Genomic DNA, 13,968 nt, shown 5'->3' with positions numbered 1-13,968 from the left:
GCAATAAGGGATGAAAGGGGAAAGTTAGTGTAGTCTTTAAAGGTTTTCACCTCCTATTTTGTTAAGCCTCCATCGATTTGCATGAAAATTGGTGACTAGTTAGAGCATACCCCAAGAAATAAAAATGATTTGGTGCCAACTTGCACTTTTACCCTGGGGGTGGATACAACCCCTTCTCGGGGGTGAAAACTATTTTATTAAAAATAACCCCACAAATCGATAGAGGGACAAATTATAAGTAAAATTTGTTATATCATGTTATTAAAATAAATCACTACTTTTTGAGTTATTAAAGATCAAAGATTTGTCTGTTTAAGAGCACATGCGTGAAGTTACGGATGATAAAAAGAACATATTAATTAATTGTCGTTACTAAAGTATTATTTTTATATTATTTCGATATTATAAATTTAGCAAAACTGTATTCGAATATGTCAAATGTACCCATTATTGGACACCCCCAGTTTCTGGACATATTCAGTTTATATTGATAGAAAAAATTCAATTAAATCGATTTATATTATCGAAATAATATTTTACTAACATACAATTAATTAATATGTTCTTTTTATCATCCGTAACTTCACGCATATGCTCTTAAATAGACAAATCTTTGATCTTTAATAACTCAAAAAGTATTGATTTATTTTAATAACATGATGTAACAAATTTTACTTAAAATTTGTCCCTCTATCGATTTGTGGGGTTATTTTTAATAAAATTGTTTTCACCCGCGGGAAGGGGTGGTGTTCACCACCAGACTAAAAGTGCAAGTTGGCACCAAATCAGTTTTATTTCTTGAGGTATGCTCTTACTATAAACCAATACACCAATTTTCATGCAAATCGATGGAGGTTTAACAAAATAGGAGGTGAAAACCTTTATTAATGACTGCACTAACTTTCCCCTTTCATCCCTTATTGCTACTTCCTGTATCCACTGAGGTGTCAGCTTGAAAGGGGTCATAATTGTCAATATACAATGGACATATTTCACAGGAAAAACTCCATATTACTTATGACGATGATTTTTCGGTTCCAACTCTCCGTCTATAATTTCATTTGACACCCGCAGAATTGCCCTATTTTCAAGCAACAAATTGACTTTTTAGCTTTCAAAAATCGCCTTTTTGATGCTTTTTCAATGTTCTAAAAAATGAAATTGTAATTTTATGTCAAATATTTAGCTTTTAAATTGAGTAGAACAATCGAAAAAATCGAGTTTTTTTTCACTAAATTGTTAACCATTAAAAAACGATTCCAAACTTTTGGCAGGTAACAGGTAGGTTTTTTTCTATAAATCTACAATAACTATAAAAAATCTCAGATACCTGGATTATTTAAAGTCCTGAGAAAAATCTTACTTCCTTGGACTAAAATCAATTGAGCATAAACTCGAAAATAAATTACACTTCTCCAAGAAATTAACGCACCACCACCTTAAAAATGAGTAATTTTTGATGTCTCGAATTTCCTAAACCTGTTGTCCGATTTAAGTAATTTTTTAACATGTTATAGCCTTATTCTTTAACAATATATAAAATACTGCAATTGAAATCCAACTATAGCCTCGATGTTTTCTTAATATTCTGTTTTTAATTCATTCGCTTATGTTGGATAATAAAAAAGATAGTTACTTTAACAACTAGCCAAGTTTTTCATCAGTACAGGATGTTTTTAAATAAGTATGGAAAACTTTAAGGGGTAATTTTGTATGAAAAAATAATGACAGTTTGCTTTTTAAACGTATGTCCGCAAATGCTTCGTTTCCGAGATAGGGAGTGTTGAAATTTTTCTTACAAACTGATGATTTATTTATTGCTCTAAAACCGGTTGAGATATGCAAATGAAGTTTGGTGGGTTTTAAGAGGTAGTTATTGCGCATTTTTCTACATACAATTAAGAATTTTACATTCGCCATTGGCGAGCATACGGGTCATATTATCCGTATGCGAGCAAATGGGCAATATTAAATTCTAAATTGTATGCCAAAAATGCGACATAACTACCTCTTAAAACCCACCAAATTTCATTTGCACATCTCAACCGGTTTTAGAGCAATAAATAAATCGTCAGTTTATAAGAAAAATTTCAACACCCTCTATCTCGGAAACGAAGCATTTGCGGACATACGTTTATGAAGCAAACTATCATTATTTTTTCATGCAGAATTACCCCTTAAAGTTTTCCGTACTTATTTAAAAACACCCTGTATTGATGAAAAACATGGTTAGTTGTTAAAGTACCCAGCTTTTTTATTATCCAAGGTAAGCGAATGAATTAAAAAACAGAATATTAAGAGAACATGAGGCTATAGTTAAGTTTTAATTTCAGTATTTTATAAATGCTAGAATATTCCACAGTGTCATGCGAACTTTGAGAAAAAAAAAACAGTTTTATTGGTAGTTGGTACACCTGGCAAACAATGACAATTTACCCATCTAGCAACAAAATTATTACAACGATATTGTTAAAGAATAAGGCTATAGCATGTTAAAAAAATCACTTAAATCGGACAACAGGCTTAGGAAATTCGAGACATCACAAATTGCCCATTTTTAAGGTGATGGTGCGTTAATTTCTTGCAGAAGTGTATAAAAATAAAAATATTTTAACCAATTAAAATCTTCTAAACTAGAAAATGATTATGTACTTTTAAAACAACACAGAAAACGTTTACACTACGGCTATGTGTTTTTTTTCGTTTGTGTAAATTTGTTTCTTTGAGATCAGTATGAAATACCGCGCTATTAGACAAAATTGGGGTGGGCAGATGAAGGCCTACCTGTCGACAGGAATTGTATACTCTCGGTTTAATAGTTGGATCTTTTCTTCTGTTATTTAAAAACTGAAACGGCTCAATCTGGAGCAATACCTTCTTCAGCCAAAGGTTAATGCGAACACAGCAGTTAATAACATGGTATATGTTAGTTGAACATGATAAAGTAAACCATTATTTTATTTTATGTACGGTCCAGGAATTTGTTGGTTGCTTATTTAAAATTTCCGAATGGTATGGGGTACTATCCAAAACTATAACTATAAAACTATAACATATGGTTTATGTAAACTTAAAAATGGTTTATGTAAACTTAAAAATAGTTTATCAGCCGATTTTGACGAAAACACAAGATTTGCTCCATCAATAAAACTATGTTTTCCACCCGCATGCAATATAATATGTCTCTTTTCCTCAGTATCGGTGTGTTTTACGGATTTTATATATTTATCCTTCCAAATCCGTTTTAATTTGTTTATTTAGCAATAATCCGCGTTTTGTCTAAATAAATAAATGAAGCGTGTTCTTTTTAGAATTATTAGAGTCCCTTAACTCAATTCTTATGTGAACGACATTAGCTCTTTCACACAAGACTTTTCTAGTGTCTTCCATTTTGACCAAACTCTCCACAGACTTACTCTGGAAATTTCGAACGTATTTCTGTCTTTTAATTTTTTTTAACACCGTCTCTACAGAAACATGTTTTTTTCACGCATTTTATGTATGTCTCGAATTTCAAACTTACAACCCTCAGGAAGATCTTTAGTCTTAGGGTGTGGTCTAGGTTTATATTATGCGACCTCTACTTCACTATTGATACTTTTTGTTTTTCAAAACTAGCTTGAGTTTTGTCTCACTAATACACACACACACACACACACACACACACACACACACACACACACACACACACACACACACACACACACACACACGCACGCGCACGCACACGCACACGCACACGCACACGCACACTCACACTCACACTCACACTCACACTCACACTCACACTAACACTAACACTAACACTAACACTAACACTAACACTAACACTAACACTCACACTCACACTCACACTCACACTCACACTATGACAAACATTTCATACCAATAATTTGCAACCTATTTGGGAGTATCGCTAAGTAAGGATCACAATATTTGGATCGGTGTATAACTGATATAGTTCAAAGTTGTATCTTCGACGCTATAGCCTATTTTCATTGACGGTCCCAAAAATCTTTCTAAGAATTTTTCCCTCGAAAATACCAAAAAGTCTTTTATCATTTTGAGATAAGATCCACGTTTCAGCCCCATATATCAAAACCATTGTCTTGTATATATATTGAGCTTTACTGCACGTTTTATATTTTTATTTTTTAAATGTTTCTAGAGATTGTGAACAGTTCTGTTTGCTATTGCTATGCGTCTTTTTATGTCGTCGCTTGTCGTATTTGTTGCGTTTACTAGCGATCCAAGATATGTGAATTCTTTGACTTGCTCAAAGGTATGGTTGTTGCTCAAACCAACATATATTTGGTTTTTTCCTCGTTTACCACAAGTCCTAATTCACTTGTCGCGTCCGCAAGATTTGTAAAACACTACATCATGTTTCTCATACTTCTGCCAACTATAACTATATCGTCAGCGAATGTGATAATTTGCGTCGATCTATTAAAAATAGTTTCATTCATTCTATTTAATTTTCTGATTGCCTTTTCGAAGGCAATATTAAAGAGGAGAGACGCCAGCGCGTCCTCCTCTCTTAGACCATTATTAATGTTGAAAGAACGTAGCGTTGTCTCTTTGTCGGATTCCGGATTTATACTCATAGACCAGGGCGCATCTGTAAAAATATTAGTACATTTGGACGTTGAGAGGTGACTCAAATTTTTTTGCAGAAATTGCTTGAAAATAACTCAAATAATAATATTTGAGTTATCCTCCCTCTCAAAAAGGTCCGGAACATTATTTAAATAATTAAAATGTCAAAAAATGAAGGAAAAATTCGATTTTTGTCTCGTTTTTTGATTATAACTTTAAAAGTATTAATTTCCGAGAAAAGTTGTACTGACATAAAAGTTGCGTAATAAAATTTCCCACAATATAGACTTGGTTAAAAATTTAAAAAATAGTCACCCTTGTTGCAAAATAGCAATAATTGCGAAAAAAACATACCAAAACCAGTATTCGCATTTTACTGTTTTCAACCATTTGCGCTAAACTTAAGACCTTCATATTTTACCCAGAAAAACTTTATGATATAGTAAAACAACACTGTAAATTTCATTAAGATCGATTTAATAGATTTTGCAAAATAAATTTTGCAATCCAGCTTTCGCAAAAAAATTCATTTTTTCAAAATGTTACAGGACTGAAAATAAAGCAGATACCAAGTTGAAATTTTTTTTGCGTATAGAAGTGTACTGTAACTTTCATTTGCAATTTGCAAAATTAATATCGATTAATTACCACGGCGTCAGGAATTTTTTTAAATAAACATTAATTATTGGTGCTACGCGCAGGACAGAGGATAGTTTGCCCTGATTGGGCATTTCAATGACCTTTGATAAAGATTGATACATTTTAATTTTTATTACATTTCGATATAAATAAATAAATTTGTTTATTGCAAAATAAAAACACATACTCTATCTTTTGAAATACCACTTTTTTTAGCAAAAACTTTCTTTGTTCATATATTTTAACTTAGAGAATAAAAGTTTATTATTTTTAAACATATGCAATTGTTTAAACAATATTTCACAAACAATAATAAAATTAGTTTGATTTTTGTAGAATTAAAATATTAAAATACAACAAAATATAGAGTAAGAAAATAATATATTAGATAAAGATTGGAAAAAATTTTGGTTTAAATCAACTTGTGTGAATCGAACACCGCTGTCCTGCGCGTAGCACCAAAAATTAATGTTTATTTAAAAAAATTCCTGACGCCGTGTTAATTAATCAATCTTAATTTTGCAGTTTTACTATATCTTAAGGTTTTTCTGGGTAACATATGAAGGTCCTAAGTGTAGCGTAAATGGTTGAAAAACATAAAATGCGAATACTTGTTTTTGTATGGTTTTTTTCGCAATTATTGCTATTTTGCAACAAGGGTGACTATTTTTTAAATTTTTAACCAATTCTGTATTGTAGGAAATTTAATTACGCAACTTTTATGTCAGTACAACTTTTCTTAGAAATGAATAGTTTTAAAGTTATAATCAAGAACCAATAAAAAAATCGAATTTTTCCTTCATATTTTGACATTTTGATTATTTAAACAATGTTCCGGACCATTTTGAGTGGGAGGATAACTCAAATATTATTATTTGAGTTATTTTCAAGCAATTTCTGCAAAAAAATTTGAGTCACCTCTCAACGTCCATCTCAAAACAGATGCGCCCTGGACTATCAGCCTTTGCCACTGCTGATGCCGCTGTCAGCAATATTGCCCGAAATACGATATCGACGCGAGCGAAGTGTTCACACCAGTCCTCACCAATGTCAGCAATGTCCTCGTGACATATACTCACTCGCATTCGCGCTGCCTCTCCTTTGACTTCCGTCCCAAAAACCGACTTTTTGGGGAGCGCCGTGCAATGGCAGTATCATTAGCAGCGGCAGCGCGAGTGAGCTATTTACACATTCACGCTGCCCACTTCCCTGCCCAATTCCCTGTCCAACAGGACTGAGTGTAAATCCGGTATAACGCACGAGTTTACGTTTTGCATTGGTTGGGTCAACTTAACTAACTTAAGTGGGATCCTAAAGTCTATCATTGTATTATACATATAATGCAGTTCTTTTAGCTCTGTAGAAATTACTTGTTTCTTATTTTCATTACTACGGCAATTTACTTTCGTATTTCTTATGCTGTACAATAGAGTGGAACATTGGCTGTCAAGTGTAGCGATAATCCAAAGCAGTCGAAAATCCGTGAAATATATTATACTGCAGTAGTAGAATAGCATTTAATTTAAGGATCTTAAGCAGAGCAAACAATTTTTGGAGATGTTCTACGAATTATAAATTAAATGAAAATCTTTCTAGAATATTTGATACAGTTATTACAGATATTACAGTTAGACATGTACAGGGCCGGCGATAACGGGCCTGCTGCAAGGGATGCAATGCAGGCGGGCGCCCCTGTTTGGGGGTCGCCAAAATGAGTTTTTTGTCTGTTGGTATTATACAAAATACTAATTAACAAAAAACGACGGGCGCATATGCTACTTTTGCAGGCGGGCACCTTACACCCTCGCACCGGGACTGGACATGTAAGGCAATTTACAGCATACTACAAGTCAAAATGCACAGAAAAATATAGTAAGTGTTGTCAGAAGAGATTTCAAAGGATCTTACACAGAAAGATCTTAATAATATGTATGTAATTTATCCGTTAATTGTATATAATAATAACATGTACATAATGTTTTGCGGATATTTAGATTGAAACTGTTTACAGTTAGTAACGAACTTATGTCAGATGTGTTATTGACTTTAATTCTGAACCGCATATAGTTATTGATTGTTGATTGTTTAGCTATTTCAATGTTCAATAACAAGAATCCAATAATAATCCATTATATCGTAATAAACACGTCAAAAATATGTAAACTAAATTGATATAATGACTATGAAGTTTGCCATAAAAGAGCATTTGCATTTTCAGAAATTAAATGGTAACTATATTTATGTTGTAAATACATATATTATGATACTTTAACGCATTGGGTCAGTTATAATCACCCAATAAAAATTGACCGGAATAGTTACATTTGTAACATCCATAAACAGAAAACATGCCGTCAAGACTATAACTTAATTTTTGGTAGATCACATATAAATATACACATAATATAAGTATCACGTATAAACAATTCGATTTTTTTCTTCGTTTTTTGATTATAACGTTAAAAGTATTCATTTCCGAGAAAAGTTGCACTGGAAGTATAGTTTGGTATAAAGTTTTAAAAACTGTCACTCTTGTTGCAAAATAGCAATAATTGCGAAAAAACCATAAACAAACAAGTATTCGCATTTTAAGTTTTTCAACCATTTATGCTACCCTTAGGACCTTCATATTTCACCCAGATAAACTTTATGAAATAGTAAAACAATACTGTAAATTTAGTTAACATCGGTTGAACAGATTTTGCAAAATAAATTTTGCAATCCAGCTTTCGCAAAAAAAATGCATTTTTTCAAAATGTTGCAGGACTGAAAATAAATCATACCGCAAGTTGATTTTTTTTTATATATATAAGAATACTGTACCTTTCATTTGAAATTCGCAAAAATTAAAATCGGTTTACTACCACGGTGTTTATTTTAAATAAACACTAATTGTGGGTGCTACGCGCAGAACAGCGGATACGTTTGCTCTGATTGGGCATTTTAATGACCTGTCAAAAATTATCGAATATTGCGGTGACCAATCTTTATCTAATATACATATTATTTTCTTACTCTATATTTTGTTGTATTTTAATATTTTAATTCCACAAAAATCAAACTAATTTGATTATTGTTTGTGAAATATTGTTTAAACAATTGTATATGTTTAAAAATAATAAACTTTTAATCTCCAAGTTAAAATATATGAACAAAAAGTTTTTGCTAAAAAAAGTATTATTTCAAAGGATAGAATATGTGTTATTAATTTGCAATAAATAAATTTATTTATTTATATTGAAATATATTAAAAATTAAAATTTATCAATCATTATCAAAGTTCAATGGAATGCCCAATCAGAGCAAAAGTATCCGCTGTCCTGCGAGTAGGACCAAAAATTAATGTTTATTTAAAAAAAATCCTGACGCCGCACGTGGTAGTTAACCGATGTTAATTGTGCAAATTGCGAATGAAAGGTACAGTATTCTTCTATATGTAAAAAAAATTCAACTTGCTGTCTGCTTTATTTTCAGTCCTGCAACATTTTGAAAAAATGCATTTTTTTCGAAAGCTGGATTGCAAAATCTATTGAATCGATCTTAATGAAATTTACAGTATTGTTTTACTATATCATATATAGTTTTTCTGGGTGAAATATGAAGGTCCTAAGTGTAGCATAAATGGTTGAAAAACGTAAAATTCTAATACTTGTTTTTTTATGGTTTTTTCGCAATTATTGCTATTTGGCAACAAGGGTGACAATTTTAAAATTTTTTAACTAATCCCATATTGTAGTAAATTTAATTTCGCAACTTTTATGTCTGTGCAACTTTTCTCGGAAATGAATACTTTTAAAGTTATAATCAAAAAACGAAGAAAAAAATTGAAGTTTTCCTTCATTTTTTGACATTTTAATTATTTAAACAACGTTCCTGACCTTTTTGGGTGGGAGGATAACTCAAATATTATTATGAGTTATTTTCAAACAATTTCTGCAAAATGAGTCACCTCTCAAAATCCAAATGTACTAATATTTTTACAGATGCGCCCTGGTCTATTTCTAGTATATAGTCTATTTCTAGTATAACGTTACAAAAACATGTACCGGGTGTCCCAATAAGAATGGCTCTCGGCCATATCTCGGGAACCGTTTATAGTAGAGCTTTGAAATAAAAAATTTTATAACAAAAGTTGCCTCAGGAAAAGCCTGGAAATTATTTTCATAATTGTGGGACCACCGCTAGAGGGCGTAATTAAATATCAAAAATTAAAAAATCTAAATTTTACAAAATTTACCTAATGAAGGGGCACTGGAAATCCGATCGTCGTATTCTTCATAAAATTCTACGCATATTTGATTTGACAAGTTTAGGTCTACCTTTAGAAATAATAGGTGGGGGTGAGTGGGAACCTTGTTATGAAAAACTGGCTGTGAGTCCGGTTCTGCTTAATCAAATTTTGCAAACTTGGTCTTGTTGAAGACAGATCTTTTTCGTCAATGTAAAAGTTATGATTTCGAACCAACTTACTGAGTAATATGCCAGCTAGAAGGCGTTATTTAATTTTTTTCAGAAATCTAGTGTTCCTTGGAAAATATTAAATACAAACATGCATTTTTAATACCATATTACAAAATTAGACAAAATTAGCAACAGAATAGCGAAAACCGCATGTTAATACCTTTTTTCTCTCTCGAGATATCTTACAAAACGTGTAAATTTAAAAACATAACTGTTACTGTCACCGGTAAACGAAATTCATTAAAAGTAGTGTGCTATGGAAACAACAAAGAAACATTTTCCAGCTGTCACCGTATATTAGGTCTTTTCAACGCTTCTCATTTGTTTGGAGCCTCGTTCATATCTCGTATATTAATATTATACACGGATTATACGGCATATGACAGAGGCTCGAAACAAATGAGAAGCGTTGAAAAGCCCTATTACAAAGAAATAAAAACAACTATTTAGTGATGACATAAACGTTCAAATTTTTGCCCATCATTTTCGTTGCAAACATTTACTCTTTCAAGAGTAGATTGAACAGCAGTCTCAATTTCTGCTCTCGATATGCTTTGAATGGCGTTTAGTATTCTCTGGATAATGTATTCTAGAGTAGTGTATGATGGGCAACAATTTGAATATTTAGGTCGTCACTAAGTAGTTCTTTTTGTTCTGTGTTATATTTAATTTTAATAGTATTATTTCTCTTTATATTGTTGTTTTAATTAATTATATTTTTATACGTTGACATCTGGAAAATGTTATTTTGTTTTTTCCACAGCACACTACTTTTCATTAACTTAGTTTACCGGTGATAGTAACAGTTATGTATAAAATTTACACGTTTCTCGAGATATATTGAGATAGAAAAAAGGTATCGACATGCGGTTTTCGCTATTCTCTTGCTAATTTAATCTAATTTTATAAAGTATGATTAAAAATGCATACTTGTATTTAATATTTTCCAAAGAAAACTAGATTTCTGAAAAAATTAAATAACGCCTCCCAGCTGGCTTATTTCTTATTAGGATGGTTCAAAATTATCACGCTTACATTGAAGAAAAAGATCTGTCTTCAACAAGAGCCAGTTTTCAAAATTTGATTTAGCAGAACCGGACTTACAGCCATTTTTTCATAACAAGGTTCCCACTCACCCCCACCTCTTATTTACAAAGGTAGAGTTAAACTTGTTAAATCAAATATGCGCAGAATTTGATGAAGAATACAATAATCGGATTTCCAGTGCCCCTTCATTAGAAAAATTTTGTAAAATTTAGATTTTTTTATTTTTGATATTCAATTACGCCCTCTAGCGGTGGACCCACAATTATGAAAATAATTTCCAGGCTTTTCCTGAGGCAACTTTTGTTATAAAATTTTTTATTTCAAAGCTCTACTATAAACGGTTCCTGAGATATGGCCGAGAGCCATTCTTATTGGGACACCCGGTACATACATGGTGTCCCGAAAAGATTGGTCATAAATTATACCACAGATTCTGGGGTCAAAAATAGGTTGATTGAACCTCACTTACCTATATACAATAGTGCACACAAAAAAAGTTATAGCCCTTTGAAGTTACAAAATGAAAATCGACTTTTTTTCATATATCGAAAACTCTTATGAGATTTTTTATTGAAAATTGACATGTGATATTATTATGGCAGCAACATCTTAAATAAAAAATTAAAGTGAAATTTGTGCACCCCATAAAAATTTTATGGGGGTTTTGTTTCCTTAAACCCCCCAAACTTTTGTGTACGTTCCAATTAAATTATTATTGTGGCACCACTAGTGAAACACAATGTTTTTAAAACTTTTTTGCTAGTACTTTTTCGATAAGCCACTGTTTATCGAGATATTTTGAATATTTGTCGAATCCACCACATATTTGTATATGGTTAAGTACGATTATAGAGACCTGTTAATAATCTGAAAATTTATTTTACATTTTTAGTATATTTTGAAAAAGAAGCCATATCTCGATAAAACGTAACTTATCAAAAAAATACTAAGACTCAAAAAAGTTTTAAAAACACTGTGTTTAACTAATGGTACCAAAATAATAGTTTTATTGGAACGTACACAAACATTTGGGGGGTTTAAAGGAACAAAACCCCCATAAAATTTTTATGTAAATATATTAAAAAATAAGCCGCATCTCGATAAAAACTGGCTTATCGAAAAAATACTAGGAGGCAAAAAAGTTTTATAAACGTTGTGATTAACTAATGGTACCACAATAATGAATTAATTGGAACGTACACAAAAGTTTGGGGGGGTTTAAGGGAACAAAACCCCCATAAAACTGTTGGACAAATTTCCCTATAATTTTGTTTTTAAGATATCCTGCCATAAGAATGATACATGTCCATTTTCAATAAAAAATCTCTAATAGTTTTCGATATATTGAAAAAAATCGATTTTCATTTTGTAGCTTCAAAGGGCTGTAACTTTTTTATGAGCACATTTGTGCTAAGGTAAGTTAGGTTCAATCGAACTATTTTTGACCCCAGAATGTGTGGTATAATTTATGACCATTCTTTTCGGGACACCCTGTATATCACTGTTAAGAGTTAGAAAACAACAAACTTAACTGTAGCGTTAAAATGTTTCTTTCTTTGTTTCATTCTAATCTATGATGGCGCATGTTATAAGAGTGGTTATATATAAAAATTATATTATACTGCAAAAGGTTATATTGTGGTTAAAATCATGCATAAAACTTACGGTATATGAACTGGGTATTCAGGTCCGAGTAGTTTGGACCCTTCCCAAAAGCAATCTAGCGGCGTAACAATGGAACAGGGCATCATATTTTCAAAAATTTGCTCGACATACTGGAGATCGAAGTTAGGAATACTAGGTGATTGGCAGAAGTCTTTGAGTCGCCAGGTAATATCATACATTGTAACAGTAACTTGCGTAGCTTTCTGTACTAAGGCTAAATGTTCAAGGAGGCCGTGGGGATTCAAGAGGTCCACGTCCGGATCTAATCCTGAAATAAAATTTACTTTTGTAATATGTATAATATTTTTGATTTGGAAAAATGAATTTTTTGCTCCTTCTTGTACATTGTTAGACTAGATTAGATTATGTTAGGTTGTCAAGGCCATGCAGCCTCATCGCACTTCGACCTATACAAATATTTTATGCATACCTTAATCTAGTGATTAAATACTAGGGCGGTCCGATTAGTACTTAGCCTTCAAAAGAAAAACGAAAATTTTGGAAAAGTTGTGATTTATTTCTGAACGTAGTCTCCTTTTAGCTCGATACAATTGACCCAGAGACGCTCTACCTTCTTTACCCCGTCTGAAAAATACTGTTACGCATTTCGAACTGAGTCCGGCCCTGCCCCGCCGAGCCGTCAACAAGGAGTGAGTTCACCGTCTCGAGGATTCGCCAGTACCCCAGAATGATCGAGAATTCTGAGACAAACAATACAAATTCACGTTTTGCGTGGAGACGTATTCAGTTAATATTTTCGACGCGAGAATATTGTTACGTTGTGATCGGGTTTTGAAATGTATTATGTGTATTTAAAGTAGATAAGTCAAATTTGTAATTATTAAATAAATTAAATAAGTTAGAAAGTGTAAAATAAATGAGATATTGTAGTTAAATTGTAAGTGTTAAAAATAAAACAATTTCAAGTAAGTCTTTTGTTCATTTAATAATAATTAAAAGTCAATTCGCGTAATAGTTCTTAAATAAATCAGTACAATACGTTTTCTCGAAGTCTGCAAAGTAGGCTTTCGTGGCAATGATGATCTCCTCATTTGACTTAAATTTCTGCCCGGCGCGGTGAGTGACTTTTTCAAGTTTGGAAATGAAAAGAAGTCGTACAGGGCCAAACCTGGAGAATACGGTGCATGGAGCAGCAGTTCGTAGCCCAATTCGACCAATTTAATCATGGCGACGCGACGGCGGAGGTGTGAGCCGATGTGTTGTCATGGTGGAAGAGAACTTGATTCCCCAATTGGGGCTGTTTTTTCTGCAATTCGGCATCGAATCGGCCCAATAATGCGGCATAATAAAGCCCTGTGACCGTTTTGCCCCTTTCCAGAAGTTGATACAGACCACACCTTGTGAATTCCAGAAAATGGTGGCCATCACCTTTCCGGCCGATTGGACAATGATGTCCACTGTATAGAATGTTTCTTGGTCTCTAGTATGTACCAGTGGAACCATGTTTCGTCGACGGTTATGAAACAACATATAAACTCCTTTGGATTACGCTTAAACAGCCTCAGACACTGTTCTGAACTGGTCTCATGTTTGCGC

The 13,968-nt window shown here is 32.4% G+C and overlaps 1 protein-coding gene across 1 annotated transcript in view; it reads right to left on the bottom strand.

The window, feature by feature from the left end:
• LOC114339544 (protein patched) overlaps window positions 1–13,968 on the bottom strand; it is a 195,185-nt gene that overhangs the window by 64,997 nt on the left and 116,220 nt on the right. The window contains exon 3 of the mRNA XM_028290197.2: window positions 12,412–12,679. Coding sequence (XP_028145998.1) covers window positions 12,412–12,679 — 268 coding nt within the window. The remainder of the gene's footprint in view (window positions 1–12,411; window positions 12,680–13,968) is intronic.

Source organism: Diabrotica virgifera, chromosome 10 (assembly GCF_917563875.1).
Source record: "Diabrotica virgifera virgifera chromosome 10, PGI_DIABVI_V3a".
In the NCBI taxonomy this organism is placed as follows: Eukaryota; Metazoa; Arthropoda; class Insecta; order Coleoptera; family Chrysomelidae; genus Diabrotica; species Diabrotica virgifera.
The sequence above is the reverse complement of the archived record's forward strand: the minus strand, read 5'-3'. Positions and strand labels throughout refer to the sequence as shown.